The 23,452-nt window shown below is 46.8% G+C and overlaps 2 protein-coding genes across 14 annotated transcripts in view; one reads left to right on the top strand and one right to left on the bottom strand.

Moving 5' to 3' along the window:
• Window positions 1-2,553: 2,553 nt before the first annotated feature.
• On the top strand, window positions 2,554-17,121 carry zmynd11 (zinc finger, MYND-type containing 11). Of its 6 annotated transcripts, none has more exons than XM_018757719.2 (16): window positions 2,554-2,671; window positions 7,103-7,238; window positions 7,921-8,080; window positions 9,022-9,051; window positions 10,615-10,776; window positions 10,883-10,960; window positions 11,088-11,180; window positions 11,694-11,781; window positions 11,931-11,986; window positions 12,101-12,178; window positions 12,901-13,019; window positions 13,273-13,480; window positions 13,983-14,051; window positions 14,132-14,404; window positions 14,513-14,698; window positions 14,884-15,006. In XM_018757719.2, the coding sequence occupies exons 2-16, from the start codon at window positions 7,108-7,110 to the stop codon at window positions 15,004-15,006; spliced, it is 1,854 nt and encodes a 617-aa protein (XP_018613235.1). In that variant the 5' UTR covers window positions 2,554-2,671; window positions 7,103-7,107. The 6 variants fall into 6 exon arrangements, with proteins under 6 accessions (XP_018613235.1, XP_018613237.1, XP_018613238.1 ...); XM_018757721.2 differs by having other exon boundaries at window positions 2,554-3,014; window positions 7,108-7,238; XM_018757722.2 differs by having other exon boundaries at window positions 2,555-3,014; window positions 9,022-9,045.
• Window positions 17,122-18,771: 1,650 nt separating this feature from the next.
• Window positions 18,772-23,452, bottom strand: part of LOC108937677 (disco-interacting protein 2 homolog C-like) — a 73,352-nt gene continuing 68,671 nt past the window's right edge. For all 8 annotated transcript variants that reach the window (XM_029253435.1, XM_029253437.1, XM_029253436.1 and 5 more), the window contains 6 exons: window positions 22,062-22,123; window positions 21,815-21,872; window positions 21,465-21,539; window positions 21,153-21,327; window positions 20,658-20,781; window positions 18,772-20,557 (listed from right to left, as the gene is read on the bottom strand). In XM_029253435.1, the coding sequence (XP_029109268.1) occupies window positions 20,305-20,557; window positions 20,658-20,781; window positions 21,153-21,327; window positions 21,465-21,539; window positions 21,815-21,872; window positions 22,062-22,123 (747 nt within the window). In that variant the 3' untranslated portion in view covers window positions 18,772-20,304. The remainder of the gene's footprint in view (window positions 20,558-20,657; window positions 20,782-21,152; window positions 21,328-21,464; window positions 21,540-21,814; window positions 21,873-22,061; window positions 22,124-23,452) is intronic.

Genomic DNA, 23,452 nt, shown 5'->3' with positions numbered 1-23,452 from the left:
CACCCTGTGAGCTCAGAACCTCTAAATGGAGATTGTGGTCACCCTCAGAGCTTTGGATCTCACTGTGAAGACAACGGTCACCCTCAGAGTGCATGATCTCTTCATAAAGACGATGGTAACTCACTGAGTTCGGGATCTCACCAGACATGATCTCCCGCTGAGCTCCAGATCTCACCATGGAGATGTTGGTCACACACAGAGATCAAGATTTCATGATGGAGATGATGGTCACCCACTGAGCTCAGAATGTCTCCATGGAGATATTGTTATCTGCTGGCCTCAAGATCACTTTGTGGAGATAATGGTCACCCACCAATCGCTGGTGTCTCCGTGGAGATACTGCTCACATGCTGTGCCAACGAGATGCTCAAAAGAAACAGTTACATCTGCTTCATTGGCCTCAACGCTGAGTCAGCAAAGCCTTGTTTGAAGGTAGTGATGCAAGTCCCACGCTAGGAGCGGTCATTTGGGGACAGCTAGTCATTAGGCAATGTTGAGGACCAGAGGGGATGCTGCCAGACTGGCCCCGGGTTCACGAGGCTTGTGTGTTTGCTCCTTCAGACCTGAGAGCTGGATTTAAATGAAAACTTCAAGCAATGAATTGGAAATTGGACCCATTTCCTAACTGCCCTCATGTGCTGCCAGCAGTGCTCTTCACACACCCGCTATACAACCCCCCACACACACACACACACATCTCATAATGTCCTCATTGCCATGTATTAAATCTTTGCAAAACCTCTTTCCATGTACACACCAAACAGGATCGCATTCAAGGAAGAGTAACAAGGTGTCACACCTGGACATTATCATCTATTTTGAATGCGATACCAATGCAGTATCTCATACAGCTGTATGATCGCACTATTAGTCCTTATTGTCATTGTACAGCAAATAGTGTCGCATGTGGATGAGCATCTGTTGTATCTGTTTCAGCTACATAACAAAGGCTGTTCAAACAGCGGATCAGAAACCGAGTGACTCACTTCCCCAGGTATTGCAAACCACTGGGTGGGAAATTAATATTTACATGCTCATCACACTGTGCATCCATGATGCGAGTAACTGGATGGTAAGTGAGGTGTACCATAATGTAGCCTTTCATTCAGTTCACACAAATAACTGACCACAGATTTTAATATTTTAAGCGAAAAGGGCGTGTCGCGACTCAGTATTTCAGGCAGCCTGTTGCCGGACGAGGTCGTCTTTTATTGCGTGTCTTTGGGCTCCACCCATAGGAAGTTTCTAGAAATTCTTTATGGTCCCATATACGTCCTGGATCCTGTTACATCTCTGCCTCTACTCTGGGGTGGAGTTACTGAGCTCTTCTTGAGAGAAAAGTAAATGTAGAATAATTCCCAGTTAAAAGCTGTCATGTGTGACAGACACTCAGGGAATAAGAAGTTGATTCTCGCTCTCTTTCTCTCTCTCTCTCTCTCACACACGCGCGCGCGCGCGCGAAAATTGTACAGGTTGATCACCAGCAGGGGTCGCTCCTTCTGCAGCATAAAGAGTGAAAAAAGGTGTAGGTGTGAAAAATGGACAGCGTGCCGCCCAGATTGTTCTGCTCAGCATTTCCATAATTTTTCGTGCCATTTAATAAGGCATGCTAAACAAAGAGCTCGGGACAGAACCCATCAGCACGTCACGTGAGGAGAGCGAGAATTAACACAGGAACGGAGTCCCTCTGTGTTCTTATTTCAGGGACGCATGGAAAAGCCCAAAAACAATTACGGAAAGAAAATACAAGGAAGCAGCGCGCACACGATGTAAAGCTTACAAAGGCAATGTGGCGGAACAGCAGGTAGCGCTGGTGCCCCGCCGCACCTCCTCGGCATTCAGACTTGCGTTCTGAAACCGGTTCGGTCAGCGTGGAGTGTGCATGTTCACCACGTGCTTGCGTGGGTTTCCTCCACAGTCCAAAGACGTGTTTCAAGTGGAGCCCTGAACTGCCCTCAGTGCGTGTGTTACATTGCTGTAAGTCACCCTGGCCTGGACAAATAGCTTATGTCAACTCCAAACAAGCGAATAATTTGTTACTGGGAGAAAAAGCATCAGCTAAATCAATAAAACTATAGATGTCGGACATCTGGTAGCGTAGTAGTTAAAACCGGTGGCAATAAACACAAAGGTCGTAGGTTCGTGTCCCACCTCCAGCTGTGTAGTACCTTTGAGCAGGGTAATTACCCTAAAGTGCTCCAGTAAAACCCTGCTACATAAATGATGGGTATTTTTTTTAAAAAAAAGAAGGCAACATTGTAAGTCGCATAACTGTAAAAGGCCTTATTGGTATGCAAATCTCAGACACCACTGATTTGGCATTCTTGTCCCTGGATCTGCCAGAGAACATGCGCCATGCATATGCAACGCAAATAAAATGTACCATGCTAAATAATTTAACTGTTGCGCACACTTTATTATAGAAAGCAGGCAGTTTTTGTCTTCCCAACAGACACTGTGTCAGGACAGTGCAATGGGGCCGTAAGAATCCAGGGAAACGGACTCCGCCGGCAGCGACTGTCGCGTTGCTCCATTAACTGTTGGCGCCATCAGTCCGTCATTAGCTGACGATCGGCGCGCGACGCGTGCCCCGCGTGCCCGTCTCGAGAAGCGTCTCCGCTCCAGGAACGTTGGATCGCGAGCCCGCCACCCTTCTCGTCGGCGCGTGATGGTCAGTGTCACGATCATCCTGCGCTCGCTGCGTGTAGGAGTGCTGACCGCGCTGTGATCGCTCACTGGTGACCTGCCGCGCGTAATGATCGGAGTGTGAATACCGGTGCGTGAGCTGTGTAACGATCAGTGAGCGTGTGTGTGGTGATCGGTGCGTGATGATGAGCGGGGAGGCGGATTGACAGACGGCGCTCGGCCTCCAGCTCTCCCGCGCCCGCTCGCGCTCCCGCCCCGCCGCGCCGCGCCGCGCCGCTCCGCCGAGTCGCTCCCGGAGAGACAGAGACTGTAACAGTGGGCGGATGATGTGAGAGAGCAGCCGGTGTGTTGCAGCAGCGGTCACCGAGGTGAGTTAGAGAGCCACACTTCGCGCCGCGTTACCGCGCCGCTGTCAGGGAGTTGCTGCGTTACCGTGGTAAATGCAGTGTAGCGAGTCGAGGGAATGGAGCGAAAAGAGCCGAGACGGTCTGTCATGGAGGACCGTTAACATGGCGTCCTCCACTATTACTATTGTTGATGTCGGAATGAGGGCTCCCCTGCTCCTTAAAACCCCCCTACCTCGCTTCTGTCATAACTCTGATGCGACGAACAGAAGGATTTAAAGCGGAATTTACTGTCGGAGTTGAGTATTTATGGATTGAGCGGAGGAGACGGGCTCGTCGGCGGTGTCGCCGCTCCGCAGCTCGGCTCACTCGGGTCACACAGCACACACAGCCACACAGGTGCTCATCTCCGGCGTTTCTGCTGCACCGGGTCGCGGAACTGCCGTTTTTGTATTAAATGTCGGCGTGACACCCGGTTGTTCCGCGGGGACGAGGACGGCCAGCCGAACCGTATTTGGCGACGTGAGAAACGGTGACGAGGCCTTGGGGAAGCCACGGGCTTTCCTGAACACGGAGGCCGGGAAACGAGAGCCTTTCTGCGGCATGAACACGTCCGCAATCTACGTCTCTCCCCGGGCCCCAGGGCTTTCCCAAATAACCCAGGACCCTCAGAAAGAAGTCGTGCGGTGATTATCGAAAACCTGAACAATCATTTCAGTTCAGGCTTGAATATGAAGTTAGTCTAAGGCGACATCGAAGCGTTACTCTTAAGAGCTGTCTGTTTTATTTGCATTTCTTTTAAAATATGAAAGTTATTAACCACGGGTTTGAAACGCGACAAAACACCCTGGACTTGTGCCAATCGGTGTGGCTCTAGGTGTACGTCGTATGTCGCGACAGTCGCCTTGGAGACAGCGCGCACGGCTCGCGCCAACAGAATGGGACTTGAGAATATCGCGATAACAAACGAACCCCAGGGATGGCATGCCGCGTGTCCTGCCAGCCGGCTTTTTTCGCACATCATATTATAATATCCATCCATCCATACATTATGGATAATCACTTGCCCAGTGTAGGCTCATGCTGGTCCAGAGCTTGTCCTGGAAGCTTAAGGTGTGAGACAGGGTACAGCCTGGAGGTGACGCCAGTCTATCACAGAGCAATCATGCACATGCACACCAATTAAAAAATCCAGTATAGGGCCTTTAGTCTATGAATTGGGCTCATTTGGCAGCACAGATACTAAAACCAGGTGCTTTTACAAGCATCAGATCACCAGTTGTGGAAATAAGGACCATTTTCATACGGTGCATTTCTCCTCCTTATGAGTTTACCTGGTGAATAAAGTGCCAGCCTATGAAAGAACATAGTATGAAGGAATCTCGAGTTGTTTTGCTGCTCGAATTGGGGATTCTGTACTCTGCAATATGATATGTGATTGGGGGCCACATGTTGGACTAAGTGCAGAAAGTGAGTGTTTTTTTCTCAGGATTCAACACTATTCCATTGTAATTTTGTCAGTTAAGATATTTGCAGGTTTTCATAGTGGAAATAGTTGAGTAAAGCAAACTGAAAACTGAATGAGTTGTGAGAAATGTATCGTTTCATGGATGTTGTCCAAATAACGGCTGCTTACAGTGTGTGGATGGAAGACGTTGGGTCTAATAGGGTGGATGGAAACGCTGGTGTTTGACTAACGTCTGATCGCTATTTAAAGGTGGCGTCTAGGAGCCAAGGCCTTGTTAGGAGATGAGGAGCAGGTCAGCACACCTAGAGAAGGTTTTGCACGAGAGCCTCAGAGGCCAAAATGACTCCTGTGAAGAAGGCATCACAGAACTAGGCCACAGAACTTACAGAAGAAGCAAATAAGAAAGATCAGAAACTGGGATCCTCTTAGGAGCCTAGGTAAGGGGTTATGTGACGCCTCCCATAAAGTGCAGGATTGATGATGTGAGGGACCGCTAAGCTCAAAGCACAAGGTCACAGGAAAAGACACATTGAGTGTCCGTTAAGAGGAGACACTCACCACAAGGAATTTAGTGTGTAGCAGTGCGTCACGTCAACACTCACACTTAGTACTTCCTCAGTCTTGGCAGGCTTTCACAACTAGTGAAGTCCTCAGCACCATAAGTGTGATCTGTTAGGAACAGGACACCTGGGTACAGGTGGCTCATAGGATCCTCACCATCCACCTGAAGATTCTTGAATTGCATTGAAGGGATGAATAAAGATGTTCAGAATTTCTGCCACACAGTATAATTTATCACTAAATTTTCTATACTTCTATACACATAGCTAAAGAAGCTGGTTAGTACCTTTTCCTGTTTGGAATGGTTTCTATAATGTGGTGTGTGTTTTTAAAAAAAAAAAACAAAAAAAAAACAGCAATTTAGATAACTGACCTTACCTGGAGCATGGGTGCAGGATGGGCCCAGACCAATTCCTGGCTTAAATGAATCAATCAGAGGAGAAGGAAGGGGAGAAACAGCACACCAGTAGTCTGGAAGAGCTGTAGAATTTTGTGTCTCCCGGAGCGGTGATGAGAGCATGGAGACTAGGGGTTGGTTATCGTCACTTTCTTCATCAGTTCCTCTCGGTTTGCGTTGTAGTGCTGTTACAGAGCCTTGCGCCATTGACACACTGATGAGTGAATAATTCACACCAGGAATGAAACTGATTCTTGGGCTGGATCACATAAGTGAGGTATTAGTCTGATGAGAAGGATGAAGCTCCTGGAGCATCTGGTTCTACCTGAGCTTCTCCAGTGTAAAGTCTGAGCTACTTGTGTGGTTCTCCACCTTTAACGTGATAATTATGACAAGTGTTGGACTTCAACACTAATCAGTAACTGTTCTCCAGTAAATTCTTCTCCATATGGGACTGAAAAATAGTACTGTCGGTTCCCTGTGTCATGAAATTATCTCTTGACTCGTGTAGGTCTCCCCAGGTCTAGAACAATTTCGTGGTATCAGTTTTTTCAGATTTTGTCTACATTTACAGTAAAGAGGAAGTGGGTGGCATATTCATTAGAGCAGTTGCCTTACAATGGATAGGAGTCGGGTTCAAGTCCTCAGTCCTGCTGTAGTACCCTTGATCAAGATTATGATCCTGAAATGATGAAGTCACTGTCACCCTGCTGTATAAATGGGTGAATCATTGTAGTTTGCTCATTGTACAAACCTAACATTATAAATCACCTTGGGAAGAGGTCTCAGTAAAAAATGAATAAGTAATGTGAAAATATTTCTGCAGTACTCTAGAGTGTACCACGCCTCACATGTATGCTCCTGTGATAGGCTCTGGTCCATTGTGACTGCGCATTAGGACAAGAGGTTAAGAAGAATGAATGGATGATGTTGTAAAACTTAGAACATTTGTATTCATTTAGTTTTATTAGATTAAAACTAATCTAAAATGACTGAAAATCAAAATATGCTGATTAATCCCATAAACATACACAACATTCTTAATTTTTATACCTGCCACTGAGACTCAGGAATGCTAGACACAAGCTGTAAACACTGTGGAAATAAGTTAAATTAAGGTGGTCACACTATTCTGTGTGTGTGTTTTTTACTACCATCAGTATGTTTGAAGGGTAAGCACAGGTCGTTTGGTCTGCCTTGGGCACATATTTCAGAAAATGTGAAAAAAATGTGTCTTTTTGGGGAGAATGTCTTTGTCTTCAAACAGTTGTGTTTGATTGACAACTGTAATTGTTAATGAAAGTGGTGACTGAGATTCTTTGATTTTCCGTGGCATTGACATAGTTAACAGTAGATTAGAATACTTTGTCACTTTTATAACAGTTTTATCTTTATTGCGGTTTTTTATTTGGGGGGGGGGGTTAAATTCCGTGAGTCAAATCACTATTATTTCTTTAACGTTTTCCGTGATGATGATTTTTTAAAAAATATATGGTTTTAGTTTTGACTATTTGGTGTTCTGGTTTGCTGAGTTGGCTGGCAGCAACCATAATGTTTATAAATCTATTAACCACACGTTTGTGGTAATTAAGATGAAATAATGTGAGAAAAGAAAATTTTGCCAAGGGTGACAAAACGGAGCAGAAGACAGACACGTGAGTGACTGCACTCTGTTGTTTTCCACAGCTCAGATGAATAAGGAGATCATGTCGCGAGTTGTGAAGAAGAGGCAGGCAGACCCTAGGGTGGTCCAGCACATGTGGACGGCCATCGAAGTCATCCGCAATCAGAAACAAATTGCAAACATGGACCGAATTTCAAAGTAAGTTACTTTCTAATGATGATATAAATGGTTCTGGACTGATCACGTGTGCAATCATTCTCATGAACCTTACCTTTGAAATAATTTAAGAAAAAAAAAAAATTTTTTTTTTTTTTTTTTTTTTTACCATTTTTGTCTCGGATTTAAGACCTGGGTCATCAGACACCAAGGGACAACTGTTACCGTGGTGATAAGGCAGCGCAACAAATTGAGGCATTACTGAGCTGTCAGGTTGTTTTAGAGCCTTTTATTAGAAGTTGAGAGGATATTACGGCTGTCTCAGTGTGGCTGAGAAGGGGGTCAGATGTGTGTGTGGGAATGGAAAATGAGCTTTAATCTTTCAGAGTGTGATTTTTATCTGTTCGCACTAATGCAGCCAACAAAAGCGTTCCGTGATCAGTGGAACGAGGCATGTAGATGAGCAGATTGGAAACGGTTTCGTCAAAGAGCTGGGCGGAGCATTGCTGAAAAACCAGGACGTGACCACCTGACTGCGCGATTTCTTCTTTAGTCGTGTTTTAAATGATATGTGGTTGAGAGATCAGCAGTGAGTACGAGTACCACAGTCCTTATGGAAATGGAGCAAAGTTAGGAGGAAAATGGCTGTTTGAGATCCCTCGTTGCCCACTGTGTTTTACACAAGCGCACACACACAAACGCTGTCCGTCTGTCCACTCTCCAGGTACCTGAGCCGTGTGTTTGGCATCCACCCCAAGGAGACTACCCGTCAGCTGGCCTTAGCTGTGAAGGACGGCCTGGTGGTGGAGACCCTCACAGTGGGCTGCAAGGGCTCCAAGGCCGGCATCGAGCAGGAGGGCTACTGGCTACCTGGGGACGAAATGGTAAGAGCAAAGACTGACCGCCCCCGTGGGCCTACGAGTAGGCGGGAAAAAACTTTTTAGAAGGACTATTGTTTGCTAGAATGGAGGCTAATCATGTTTTGAGTATTTTTTTTGTTTATTTTTTAATATATGAATTCTCCTTTTCACTCCTGAATCATTCCCATAGTTGATAACAGGTAGTGTAGAGGGTAGTCCCATTGCATTGTAATTGAAAGACTCGGTTCTGAATCCCCACTCCCACCCAAGTGCGCTTGATCGAGGTACTTGCCTTGAATTAATAAAAAAAAAAAAAAAAAAAAAAATTGTCCTGCTGTATAAAAGTATAAATCACTGTAAATACCTCAGTGTACAAACTTGACATTTTAAGGCACTTTGGAGGAAAGCGAAAGGTAAATAATTAAAAATCTTACTTCGGGATATCGAATGAGTATGTTTACAGAAACAAATGAGGTACACTAGAGAATTACTACTTTTTCCATTAGAACTTGATGCTTCACTGTGCAGATCAGTAGACAGAAGATAATGCAGAAGTTTCATCTTCTCTCTGCAAGAGCAAGAGGCTCTTAGTGTGTAGGAGGGTGGAGTTGTGGAAAGTTCTAGATGCAGGAGATTATTCTCAGCTGAACTGTAGTGCTCTTCTTGGTGCCTGCCTTTGATCTTGATGTAAGAAGAGGCCATATTGGTTGCAGTGTCAAGATGTGCTTCAACAGTCGTACTGTGCTCAGGGAAATTGACTACAATTCCCAGAATTCCTGTACAGGCGTGTCTTCTCTAGGATTTCCGGGAAGTGTAGTCCCTTAACCTACTTGTGCGTGCGTGCTCACACACTTAGCTACACACACGTGTTGGACTACAGGTGTCCTCTCTGCAAGCCCCCTCAGACAGTCACTGTCATAGCAGGATTTTAAAACAGTGTTTCTTTGGATCACTTGCTATCACAGGAGCAGATGGCTGAAGGGAGTAAGGTAAGGGTATGTTTACTTTCATTTTTCACTTATTCCGTTTACTAACAACATTCCGTGACAAATCAGCTCCGTTATGCACATGGCACGGCCCCTGGATTTAATAAAATGTATCAAGTAACGGGTCAGAGCCGAGGGCTGCACTGGTGAGGGGTGAAGTTTAGGACGACAGTCCTGCCAAACTGCAGGCTTTGTCAAAATCCCACACTGTGCTGTGTTTGGGGTTCTAATTTCTTGCGGAATGAGCCCACCGTGAAATGGCAATATCTACTCGCTACTTATCAACATGTGTGATGTGGGGCAGCAGGTGGCACAGCACCTAGTGACCATGCCTGCAGTCAGTAGCTTGCTGGTTCAAATTACCAGGAGGGGTGCTGTGCTTTGAGTGCAGTACTTGACCCAAGTGAACGCTGTCAAGGTCGCTGAGAATGGTCTGAATGTTTGGAACAGCTCAGATGATAAACTAGCAACACAGAGGTTTGTAGCCAGCATATATGAGTGAGTGCTGGAGTGCTGTAGAGATAGGCCTGCTTGTTTGTTTGTGTTTGCTCTTTCCCCTAATTGTAGCTGTAGTGCCTCTCTGGGACTGGTCTGTCTGTCTGAACCTGACATGTGATGGCGGTGTTGGAATGAGTCTGATATTCCTGCAGATGTCTGACTGTCGAACCCGTGTCCTCAGTGGCACAAGGAAATGTGCGTGAATGGGACCATAGATGTTTAAAAAAAAAAAAAAGAAAGAAAGAAAAAGACTTATGAATCTGTTTATGAAGATCAGAAGAAGACCCTTTCACTTCAACGTTGACAGCAGAGGAAGAACACGGTACCAAATTGGTATGAAAACGGTTTTGATCTTTACGAGGGGACAGAGGGGGAGAGGCCTTCTGCTCCAGTTCCTTCCTCTGTGACTGCGACCGCAACACCATGAAAGGCACCAGTGGTTTGATGATGTTCCTCAGGAAGCTTTTTGACTCTCACTAAACCCAGTGCATTTAACTCTTTATTTTTGTTTGTATTTTAACTCCAATCCCCGGGATCGAGTTCCTGCGTCCCCAAATCCTTCCATTGGTGGCACCTAGCTGAGTCCCCACAGGATGTGATGGATGGCTGTCGGCAGCCGTGCTGCATTGTAGAGCCATTGCTCTACTTATGCTTAAACACTGTTTACGTCAGTGAAACAGTTGATCTGAACCGGTCAGGTCCTGTACACAGTGGTCTGGTTAGGGTTGCTGTGGACCTTGCTGTGGATGACTGCAGGAGCAGAACCCGAAGCAACCTTGTGAACACACACAGCTGTTCTGCGTCGTCAAAAAAATCCAGTAAATTTGGAGAGGAAGGATAGCTTTCATATGTAAAAAATATTTATGTATGTGTGAAATGAAGAGCCTTCTGTGGGGGGGTGGAGTCTATAGGTGGGTCTGACTGGACAGGGATAGACTCTGTGGGAAGGGGTGGATCTTTATACCAGATGTGGGTTGATGAGTAGTGCATCGATGTGGATTGGCCTGATGGGCAGAATTGGTTGGATGGGCGGGGCGGAGGGGGGCACCAGTTACGCTGCGGCCTTTCTTGTAGGACTGGGAAGCCGAGAGCCATGACTGGTACTGCTTCGAGTGCCACCAGCCGGGGGATGTGCTGCCCTGCGACAGCTGCTTCCGTGTGTACCACCTGCGCTGCCTGGCCGAGGAAGGCCGGCCCAGGGACGGCGGCTCGCACTGGCAATGTGCCATCTGCAAGGTGTGTGCTTGTGTGTATTTGTGTGTGTGTGAGTGAGGACGGGCTGCTCCTTGATTCTGAGCTTTAAAACATGTACCTGTTTCCTCACTTTTCCTCCTCATCACAGGGTAGTAAGAAGAAGAACCTTAACAAGCAGGAGATGACCAAGTATCTCCGTTTCATTGTCAACCGCATGAAAGAGAGGGTCAGTGCTCCGGAACAGGGTCCCACTCGATCCAGCACAGCGTGGTTGGTTGTGAGGGTGATGCGAGGTGTTGGACTGCTGAAAATGATATCGAGATCCTCTCTGTTCCCACTGATCTTCCAAACAGGCTGTGGACTTGAACAAAAAAGGCAAAGATACCAAACAGCCCATGTACCGGCGTCTCATCCACACTGCGATGGAAGTCTCCACTATACAGGAGGTGAGTGGGGTTGACCAGGGCCTGTGAGGCAGGACTGTTGCAATAAGACACGGGGGCACAGCGAGTAGCACTGCTGTCTCACAGCGCCTGGGTGATGCAAGAAGACATGGGTTTTTGAGCCCTGCTCAGTTTGTGTGGAGTTTGCATGTTCTCCCCGTGTCTGCATGGGTTTCCTTTGGGTGCTCTGGTTTTCTCCCACACTCCAAAGGCATGCTGTTCATGTTCACCCATAGTGTGTGAGTGACACAGAGTGTGTTCCACTGATGTATGGATGAGTGACCCAGTGTAAGTAGTGTATCTAGCAGAGTAAGTCACCTTGATGAATAAGGTGTGTGGGCTGATAACACTACACAGAGTTCATTGGAAGTCGCTTTAGAAAAGTGTCTTAAATAAATAAATGTAAATCAGCTATCCCCTTCACATAGCCTGGCCACACACACAGGCAGTGCCCTCTAGCTGCCAATAGCTGCACTGCGCTACTCAAGAATGGCGGTCATTGTGTTTCTGTTGCAGAACCTCACTGAGGGGAAATACAAGAGCTTCGACGAGTTCAAAGCAGACGCTCAGCTCATCGTACACAACACTGCCATCTTGTTCGGAGGTGGGGACCAGGGGAAAGACGTTGGGCTTTCGTACTGAGTCGCAGCTTGTTTATAAGTATATGGGGGAATAAATAGAACTAAGCATAATTGCAGTCTAAAAATGGAATAAAAGCATTAATGTGCAGCATTACTCACTGTTTTCTTGCAGTCCACAGCGATCAAGCTGAAATAGCAAGGATGCTGTACAGCGACACGTGTCACGAGGTAAAAAGTACAGAACAATCATTGTCTATGCAGCATCAATGTAAATGTGTGAGATAGTGCGAAAGGTACATTTACTGTGATTTGACTGCCAGTGTCTCCCTGTTTTTTCTTCAGCTGAATGAGCTGCAGCTCTGCAAAAACTGTTTCTACCTGTCCAACGCCCGGCCGGACAACTGGTTCTGCTACCCCTGTGTAAGTAAAAGGAATTGGCAGAGATGGACGGGGGCTGTGGAGGGCTATGCCACCCTGCTTGCTCCCATATAATACACTAGCTCCTTATGTTATGAAGAGTTAAGTTTTAAACATATAAATGTTTCCTAGTTTATCTTTTATATTTTCTTATTTTAGTTTCTGGCTGTAGTGGAGCGAATGTGATCTAGATTTATCTTCCAAGCTGATAAATGGCAGTAAAAAGCATTCAAACAAAATAGGGGTATGGGGCCGCCGTGGTTCAACTTACTTTCAAAGTGTTTACAGCTCATATCTGGTTTTCCTGACTGTCAGTGATCAATACCGAAAGGAGGAATGTTATATATGTCTGTGGGATGAATTGGTCAGCAATCAGCACTGAATAGAAGTTATAGAAGTCATAGTTAAAAATTATTTGCCTTACAAAGTTATTTCTTGTTGCTGTATCTGAGATTTTTGCAGAACCTATTGCACAAGTATATGAAAGGAAGTTGAAATTACCAGAACTTTTGAGTTAGATTTACTTCCCAGCTGTTGTAATGTTGGAGATGTGTAGATGGGTAATGCTTAAAACTTATATATAATGCTAATAGCAGGTCTGTGCAGATCTGATCTCAGTAGTGCTGTCTTAGTTTCCCCTGAAAAAAGCCTTTTCAGGTCTCTGTACCATCCTGCGGTGAAGGTAGGTAATCTTCAGGTCAGGAAAGGTGTGTTTGTCCTTCCAGGTACCCAGTCATGAGGTGGTCTGGGCCAGGATGAAGGGCTTTGGCTACTGGCCTGCCAAGGTCCTACAGAGAGAGGACAACCAGGTGGACGTTCGTTTCTTTGGTCACCAGCATCAGAGGTGAGCCATAGATCAAGACAGAGAAGATATCTTTGACAAAAGCAGAACCTTTCCTGGGAATAAAAACTTGTCCAGTGAGAATTATTGTGGTATATACATTTCATTATGAAGCATCAGGAACTTGCTGGGAAAAAAAGCTAAAACTACAGACTCTGGTGTAAACTGGCTTGTTTAAGGAGTAGGTGCAGAAGTAAGCAGAAGGGTTCAAGGGAAAGACCTTAGGCTTACAACAAGGCCCTTTGTCTCCCACCAGGGCCTGGATCCCTGCCGACAATATCCAGGACATCCAGGTGAGCGTCCAGCAACTGCAGGTGAAGCGCAGCGCTGGTTGGAAGAAGGCCTGTGAGGAGCTAGCCTTGTACCAGCGCTTCCTGCGGGAGGGCCGCGTGTGGAAGACCAAGATGGAGGAGCGGTCAGAGGAGGATCCGGAGTCAAGCATCTCATCCACCAGCAATGAGCAGGTGGGGCAGCAACCTATGCCCAAACACATCCATCCCTTCTACCAGCAGTGTTTCTTTAAGCACCAAACAGAAGAGAAAAGTGAGTGTTGTGGCCGTTCTCTTTCAGCTGGTGCTACCTACTGGTTGAAACAGACTGGTGACAGGTCTCCTGCTTGTATTGGTTCACATTTATCCATTAGTGTGAGATGAGCATTTTGGGTTCAGTGGAGTGCTGGGCATCCGTTAGAGCAGCGAGGAGAGAAATCATAACTTTGCATGTTGTTGAGGAGACATAATTCAGTAGAAAGATGGCATTACTGCCAATAAAATGTTCATTAGCCACTCATCTTAGAGTCAGCGATTAATTTCAAAGCCTAATTATACAGTGGTGGTGTGCTGGATTATCTGCAGATTTTAATTTTTTTTCTCTCTATGAAAAGGGAAAGCAGGCATTGATGGTGCTGTTGGTGTGGTAACCGTGGCAACACGGCTCTAACTGGGCACATCGTGGTGTGTCTCGCAGCTCAAGCTGAGCCAGGAGCCCAAGGCCAAGAAGGCAAGACGTGGCCAGCCAGCGGAGCCCAAGGAGGAGGTGAGTGGTCCTTTGCGGGACACACAGGGGAGGAGGGGGAGTATCCGCCGGCCCCTCACCTGATGACGCTACCCACCCAGGAGCCTGAACCAGAGGTGGAGGCAGTCAGCTCTAGCCAGGAGATCCCCACCTCACCCCGTCAGCCCGAGAAGTTCTCAGTGTCGACCCAGACCCGCAAGGGCAGCGCAGCGTCACCTCGAACCCTGCACCGGGGCACCCAGACCAATGGAGACAACAGCTGCCAGAACCGGTGCCACGAGAAGTACACCAAGATCTTCAATGATGTCAAGGAGATGATGAAGGCGGACAACAAGCGCGAGACAGAGCGGGCAGTGAGGGAGGCCCTGGAGAAGGTGAGGGTGCTGTTTCAGTGTGTATGTGACTGTGTGTCTTTTGGGATGGGAGGGTACAGCTGGATGACAAGAGGAAGTGTGTGACACGTGATTGGTTGGTGGATTCAGCTGCGCACGGAACTGGAGGAGGAGAAGCGGCAGGCGGTGAGCAAGGCCGTGGCCGGAGTGCAGGCAGAGATGGAGCGCAAGTGCAAGCAGGTGAAGGAGCGCTGCAAGGAGGAGCTCGTGGAGGAGATCAAGAAGTTGGTGGCTCAACACAAGCAGCTCATCTCGCAGACCAAGAAGAAGCAGTGGGTGAGTGAGGGCTCCGACATACACAGAAACACACTGGTATGTAACCGAGTAGACGTGGTGGTCCCGTGAGCATGCTCCCTAGGACATGTAAGTCTAGTAAAACTTTATGCCACTTCATCCTCCATCGACAAAGAGGATCCCGAGGTGTTGCCAAGGTAACTATGCGGTAACCATGTGTCCCGCAGTGCTACAACTGCGAGGAGGAGGCCATGTACCACTGCTGCTGGAACACATCCTACTGCTCCATCAAGTGCCAGCAGGAACACTGGCACGCTGACCACAAGCGCACCTGTCGCAGGAAAAGGTGAAGGAGGAGGGGATGGAAGCGGGGAAGGCCCTGGCCACACCCATACCACACCGCCAGCCAATCACTGTGTAGCAGAAGTCCTGTGGCTCACATGCCATTGGGTCCTTTTTTCACTTCTCCTCCCACTTCCTGCCTCCAGCAGCTGCCCCGTCCCAACTCTGTGGACCCAGAACTATGCACAGAGCTGGAAAATCTCTCCTCTCATCCGATCTTATTTAATACACCCAAGTGTTGATTTTATCTCATTTTCAAAAATTCATAATTCGAGGGACAAGACTCGAATTCCTAGGATGGTTTTTTTTTTTTTTTAACTGAAGTGCTAATTCTACCTTTGTTGGAGAATGTGTTATTTAAGTGTTCAGCAAAACTCGAGCATTAATACATTTTATTACCTGAATTTTTTTTAAATCACGTTTCTTACTGTAAATGGTTAACGAAAAATATATGTGGACGTTGATCTTGAGATATAAAACTATTGTAACAGTAAAGGAGTTGCTTTCGTAAAAAAAAATTTTAAAAAAAGATTAAAAATATGTAAAAAAAGAAAAAAAAGGTCATTGAGAATTGAAACAGTTTAACGATGTAGGTCATGAGCGTTCGCTGATTTTATCAGTGTTCGTTTGGACAGGAGCGGAGGGAGGTCAGCTAGGGTAACGTCTCCATAATCTCCATCTCGATTTTGGGAACAGGGTTTTCGTGTCCGGCGTCATGCCTGACAAAAAAAAAAAAACATTATTATGCAGACTTTGTCTTATTTTAAATACCAGGTTGTTTTTACGAAACTAAACGTTTTTGCTCTTTTAGGCTAAAAATTATTGGGGAAAATGCAAGGTTTTTCCAGAGTTCGACCATTGAGACATTTTAGGGGTTTTATGGTTTGCACATGTCATTCCTGGTCCAAACCCAAAAATGTCTAAAAATAAGCGTATAAAAAGGCCACACATCGCGTAGCATGTGGCTCGTGTGAGAACGCAGGGCAAGGGCTCATTCCCCCGCCCCTTTTTGCTCCTTTTTAATTGGTTGGCGCCACTTCATTGTGGCGTGTTCACGGAAACGCGGTACAGAGACGAGTCGCGTTTCCTCTCCGCTTGCGCAGTACTTAGTGGTGAAGAGCATCGTCCCGCCCAGCGCACGAGCGCACCGGTGCCCCACCACTTGGTAGGAAGGAAAGGCGAAGCTGCTCAGTTTGCAATTCAGGATGGACCAATGTAAAAGACGACTAGTTATCCCCAAATACGAATAATTTCAGGTGTTCTCCTTAGAGTAACATTTTGCTTTATTTAGCATCTTCTTATTTATACGTTTGTATTAAGAGAAGTAGAAAGAAAAGCCCATGAAATGGATTTTTAGTACACGCCGTCCATTTTAGTGAAATTCTTTAAGAACAAGCAGGCTGACCAGTCTTTGACCCTGTTCACAAGAACCTGGTTCTTTTTTGTCATTCTTGCACTACATGTAAATAATCTTTTTTGATAGTACAGTACACACATGTATTTCATTTATTTTTCTTGACATTAACAATGCAGTTATAGTAGAATCGTCATCATTGGCGACCGTGCGGTGCGACCAGGTCGTGTGGACCGCGTTCAGAACTGGTCTCCGACCGAGCGACTGCCGTGAATTGCTCGACCAACAGTAAGATTTTATATTCGTCCATCCCTTTGAATGGAATGTTTGTGGCATTTTCTTAAGTGGAGATATTTCGATGTATCATTCCAATCTGTAAAATACTTCTGGTATCTTGCATGAAAAGTAAGCTTTGTGTATTTCCATTTTTTTTTCTTCCTACGTCCAATGACATAGTTGCACTTACTGAAATGATGCAATATTATTTTTTGTAACGGCGACGAATCTGAGTTCGCGGCCGAGCCGCCCGAAGACTGCGGGCCGATCCGTGTGAGGACGCTGTGACCTGTTCATGGTGGAGTCCGGGAGGGGGTGGGGTGGGGGGAGGGGGTCTCGAGCAACATGCTCTAACGGGGAATCGCGTGTAAACTTCCATTAGTGACTTTCCATTTCCTGCGCTTCTGCCATTTCCATTAGCTGCATTAGCTGCTGACGTACAGTTATTCTATATGCTAACATGGAAAAAAAATAAATGTACCTTCAACCAGTACTGCTGACTTGAGATGTGCCTTCTTACCTGGGAGGAAGCAGGTTGTTGGGACACGGCCCCAGTCCCGCCGGCTCCTTTTCTCCAGCTTCTTGGTCATGAGGTCGAGATCTGATGTCCTGCTGAAGACCGCTCCTCCACCTGGACCGCCCACTGCAGCACTGATCAGCGGGTGTGTAAAACCAGCAGGATGCGAGTCCTCCTGGATCAGGGTCGAGTACCTCCAGCAGGTACAGTGCAGGGTTCGCAACCCGTGGGGGGGGCGGAATGCAGGTCTCCATCTGCTTGTGTCGCGAGGAGCAACAACACGCTCCGCAGAATGACCTGCTGGTCATCTGGTGTTTGGTCTTGCAGATCAAAACTCGCCCAAACCGCACAAGAAAAGAGGAGCAGAAATGTTCACAGCAACAAAAATAAAAGCTTTTATTTTGTTCATTTAAATACAAAACAGGCATCATCACAGATGTACAAAGCGTACTGGCGGTTTTGATCCTTTGATGCGAGGAGAAGAAAATGAAACGTGAAGAGCTGCCTGAAAAGAGCAGCACTGCTCACTAAATGGAGAAGAACTGGGCGAAGGTCTCGCAAGTGTTCTACACAGTGAGCACCACAGGGGCACGTTGTTGCCATCAGTACGTATCGATGAGGATGATCGTTTCAGCAGTTCCTCTTCATTTTTGCCCTTTTCTGTACAGGCTCCCCTCGCATAACAAACACTGTGTTTTTGAGAATTGGCATATACAGGCAAAATTTAGTCTAACAAGCTCTTACCTCACCAAAGAACTATTGCCTTGAAACAGAAATTTCAGATCAGAGCATGAGCCTCAGTGAGGGTGAGCACCACACATGGGCTGGACTCTCCAGTCCATCCCAGAAATCTCTTTATTCCGAATCATCTATTATTATAATAATAAAGCAAAAAACAGTAATGGTGTCCTGAATAGTGCTGCTATTCTGGATGTAGTTTTGAATTGGATTTTCTCTGTTCTTAACAGATTAGCATTGTGCATGTTGGGTAAGTAAACCTTTTGTAGCACAAGAACACATCATTCATCCCCTCAAATTTATGGTAATTAAACTGATTTCAGGAGAATTATCTGAGCAGATTTTCAAGAACAAATTATGCTCATTATGGAAGGGAGGCCTGTACTTTTGTCCTGTCTGGGATTATATTCGTTACAAGGTTTTTCTCATTGCAAAATGTTTAACTCGTGTAGGAGCACAAGGTCACACAACACAGTCATCTAGAGTATGTTCTCAGGTGTGCTTTTCACATGCAGTGCAGAACTAAATGCAGACCGTCACTTTATTGCTGAGCCCCTGTGGACACGCTAATGAAAATTATCTACTGTTTATGATATAATGTATGGGGGGGTACAGATAGGACGGGAACAGAAAGGCGACACTTTCATAGTGAGCGACCACCGGCGTATTGTCAGTACCATCTGGTATGGAAATCCATCGGGGGGATCCCTTGTAAGCGCTTCATCAGTCTGCTGCTGTTGAGCCATAAAGGTGTTAACATTTGACTCTTTTGGGGGGGGGGAGATGCAACAAAGGTGTGACACAAGCTTGCAAGTGGTGCCCTCGTGTGGCAGGGAGACTGCAGGCGATGAAGTGCTGACCAATTGGGGGGGGTTGGGGCTCGACAAGTGAACATGCCTTATTGCATCAGAATGTATGAACATACGCAGCACCTGTAGGCCAAACAGGCTTTTTCAAAAAATAATTAAAAAAAAAAGAAAAAAGTGATTAGAAAACATGTTCACTGACGCCTGACAAAACAAACCATTTTTCCCCCTCACTGACCAACAGCTTTCGGGGAAACCGTTCGGTCTCTCCAGTCTCCCACAGAGGCGCAAATTACTGGCGATACTGAAATATGTGGCAGACAGGAACAGTTCACATGTAATGCAAATCTGTACTGAAATTGGTCTGGGGGCCAAAAAATATTCTAAATACTTATTCTGCAATCATGATGGTTTCTCCCCCCATTAAACAGGATGCCAGTACATCCAACAGGCAAAGCGCTCTCTTCCCGAAAGTAATGTGGTCAAAGTGACTTGATTGTTGATTATATATGTAATAGGGTTAGTAAATCTGCCTATTTGCAAAGGGAATAAATGTAAACGTGTCATTCATGTAAAACGCGTTCAGGTCACAGTGATGAACGTCTCACGCCGTCCTGCCACCCTTTTTGCATTTGTGACACCCCCGCAGCATCCCATACGCCACCTCCACCAAACCAAAGCTGCAGTTAGTCTCTAAATAAAATGTTTTTATCCGTTTTGAATATTGTAAGGTTTCCGTCTGTGTCTTTCCCTGGTGGGTAGATTTCCTTGGCGTGTCTTCCATGTTTTCCAACACACGTGTGCCACTTAATTGACAGATGCCATGCATGCTGTATCTCGGCAACTTCACTGCTGAACTCCAGCTCTTATTCATATTTGTACACATATTTTTTTTTACACTGGAAGTGATACTACACACCCGGTTGTAAGCTGCTTTGTTTTATATTATCAAATATTTAAAGAGCACAACATTCTTAAATGTCTTCTCATATACTTCTAAAGATGAACAATAAATTAAGAGTTTTGTACATAATTACAGGATGCGAAGGAGGTAAGATCCGTCTTTCGGTTTAGTGATGCCGCTGGGTCGCTATGGAAACGATGGAAACGCGACATCCCGATCCTGACATCATTAGAGACGAATCTACACGGCGAGATTACGGCTAAAAACCTCAACCAAAGTTAAAAAAGCAACAAAAATACGCAGTACCTCTGAAGGTTTTTAAGGACAAAACCGCTGCCCTGTATCGAAACATATCTATATTTATAATGCTTTACATTTTAAAAACAGTTGACAACTTAAAATACAGTTTGCCACAGTATGTAAATATTTAAAAAAATACCCTTTCCTCTTAGAGGGCATATTAAAAATGAGCAACTTGGGCATACGTAACATGGAAAGATAGAGCCACACCTACTTCAAAATCAATTTCCAAATAAGCAAGACATGTGCAGGGCTTCGCTCCCATGGGGAGGTGGGGAGAGCCTCTGGGTCTCTGGTTCGGATCCACCATCCATCGAACCCTCCCATCCTTCTCCCGCCGCGTTCCCACCCATCTCATGTCAACAACCAATCGTGCCGTGCCATACGGCATCTTTTGGGTCGCAGGGGGTGCTACATGTTGTAGGCCACATAGATGGGGTCCAGCTGGTCAGCCAGGAAGCCGTCGCGCAGGTGCATGCGCTGCTTTTCGCCGCGCGAGTTGATGGGGATGACGCCCACGTCGACGACCACCACGACGCCCACGATCAGGTAGTGCTCCTCCAGCACCACGTTGGTGACCAGCGGCACCAGGTCCAGGGCCTCCTGCTCTGAACCATCCAGCTCCACCACGACCACCAGCAGATTGGTCCAGGTAAACACGGCACTGTGGGGTGGGGTGGGGTCACATGAGCAGCAGCAGTAGCAGTTAAAGGGAGCCCAGGGAGAACAGTGATCCCAGCAACAGTGACTAGGTGTACGCTCACCATTCTGTGATGCTCTTGTGGGTGCGGATGACAGAAGTCTCAATATCGATGGGATGGTACCTCATTCCCCGGAGCTCCATGGCCTCATCCAGTGCACCCACCACATACAGGGCGTCGTGTCTCTCTGAAAAACACCCTCTACGTGAACTACTACTCCCCTTAAATTTGAATGAAATAGCGAAGTGAACCCTTCCCATGAATACAGCATGTATGTAATCTTTTGTTTTCCTCTCCTCAGTTGCAGGCAGGCCATTTCATCTCTACATTTACAGAATCGGCTGACCCTTTAGTGTCTCCTTTTCTCTTTATTTCTTACTTTCATATATGCCCTTATCCAAATAGTTTTACACAAATATGTGCTATATGTGATGATTTGGCTTTTGCTTTATCTTTCACCCTGACTTTGGGACAGAGAGCTAAGACAAGAATAAACTGCGCAAATTGCATTTAAAAGAATTCATGTTGTGTGATCCCTCCTGGAGTTGTGACCCTCACCCCCGCTGGCGTCAGTCAGCTCCGTCCGTCTCAAGAAACCCAAGTATCCAGTGCGCGCCCACACAGTCTGCGTGTCCCCGAAGCTGAGGCGGGAGCTGAAGTGGTCCGACTGGAGCGCCTCGTCCCCATAGACGGTGAAGTAGCCGCTGGCGTTGTGGCCGCTGTGAACCCAGATCTGTGGTGGGAGGAGCGGGGTTGGGGTGGTGTTGAGTGTGGTATGTTTCAACCCCACGGGGATGGACTTCTTGCTACAAGTTTGAGGGACAGCACGGAGAAGGTGAGGCGGGGATGGTAGAGTGCAGCGGTTCTCACCTCCCCTAGATGCGAGTCCCCCAATGGTCCCTTGGTTTCCGGGTTGGCGATGATGATCCGAACTCCGGGCAAAATCTGAAAAATTCCAAATTCAGCCGTCTCAGGAACGTCGCTCATACAGGCAGCTACTCGAGGGATGTGAACGAGCAACACGGTGATGTCAGACAGGCAAGCTGTGTGTCAGTCTAGTGTCTGTGCCTAAAACTCTGTTGTTGAAGCACTTTTGTTTACTCTGAGCTGCACGTCACCATAGAGAAAAACACCTAATAAATAATTATAAATGTAATACTCAAAAGCGGTGTGAATCACAATGGTACCTTTTCCTCCCGGAATCATTTGTTTCGACCCACCTTTCCAGACTCCATGAGCGGTAAGCTGTGTGGGGAACCCCTCTCTACCAGACGGACCCTGGTGAGCAGCACAAAACGTATAGTTAGAGCAGGGTTCGGTACCTGAAGGTTCTGGGTTTGAGGCACCTGAAGTTATAACCCAGTATGGAAGGATTAAGAAAATGGCAGAGGTGTGCGTCAGACTAAAATCCACACCGCGAGGCAGTTTAGGGGGTCAAATGCCACTAAAGATAAACCATCCCCTCACCTGTCATGTCTTAGGGCCCTCATGTCGACGTACACAGTTGTGGGGTCAGGTCCCGAGGTGCCCTGCCGAGGACGAATGTTCGTTAAAGGACAGGAGACTACGTGCATCATCGCCTTGATCATCATAACCGACGATCACCGTCATCACATGATCACCATCACTGGGGCGCTGACTGTTAGTGCTCGAGAAAAGCTCGCCTCTCAGCAGATGAATGGGATACTACAGGAAAGTCCAGAACTGAAATGAAACACTGATGATGGAATAAGTAGTTCACTCTTTTACGGGTGCTGAGAGATCTATAATAAAAAAATGGAGTACAGGGTGAAATATATCAAATGAACACAAACAAAAGTAATGAAATTTGCGGCAGACAGTGTGTGAAATGATGCTGGATTTGCATGCGGACAGAAAAGTGACCAATGAGAGACTGGCGTTAGTGGAGATGAGCAGCGACTGGAGGGGAAAAGGTGAAGAAACAACAACGATGGCTCATCGGTTCACACCGGCGCCTGCCTCGCGGCCCCAGGGACACAGGTTCCAATCCCCACCGTTGCGTCCACCTTTCACGCAAAACACTTGAAACGGACAACCGAAGTAGAACCTGTCAAGGCTAACTTGCGCATGAGAGGCTCGCGCCCGAACCCTCCATCGTGTGAACGTCTCGTTTCGGCGACGGCCCACGTGGGCCCAGCCTAACAGGTTAGCGTGCAACAAGTAAGCAGCTGGAAAGACACCCCAGGAGACCACGAGACCAAGCAGCTAGTCTTTCAGCTGATGGGGGAAGTGGGGCTGGGGCATGCTGAGCCACATCCTGAGGGCGGGGTTAATGGGCCATGCTGGGACATCCACAGACTCCAGCAAGCATGGATGTTCAGCGCCACCACAGCACACAGCCATACACCCAGGTACCTCCTTCCACACGTGTGTGTGTGTGTGTGTTCGTTCGTTCGTGTTCATTCACTACACACAACTGATGTAAACAGAAAACGTACACCTAATACACACCAGCACATACTAAAACCTATCACCAGGGGCACGGATATCCGCCGTTTGATTTTTGGTGTGTTCACGCGAACGGTCAGCTGGAGGAACGGAGAGAAGACCACCCACGGAGGCCCCTCCGATGACACGCGCAGCACGGTGGAGGACAGTGTGTGACGTCACCTGCCTCACACTCTTCTGATACGGATCTCCAGACCCCTGAGTTGTGAACGTCTCTCAACCTTGGCTAGATCTTCCATCCACCAGCTCAAGGTCCAGTTATTACTATTGCTACTATCATCATCATCATCATCATCATCATCATCAACTCAATACTCAAACTTGCAGCAGGTGGCAGACAATCTCTGAATATCACCAGAGGGTGATAAGACAAGAGTAACAAAGACATA

Source organism: Scleropages formosus, chromosome 7 (genome assembly GCF_900964775.1).
Source record: "Scleropages formosus chromosome 7, fSclFor1.1, whole genome shotgun sequence".
In the NCBI taxonomy this organism is placed as follows: domain Eukaryota; kingdom Metazoa; phylum Chordata; class Actinopteri; order Osteoglossiformes; family Osteoglossidae; genus Scleropages; species Scleropages formosus.
Note: the sequence above shows the minus strand (reverse complement) of the source record. Positions and strands in the feature narration are given on the sequence as shown.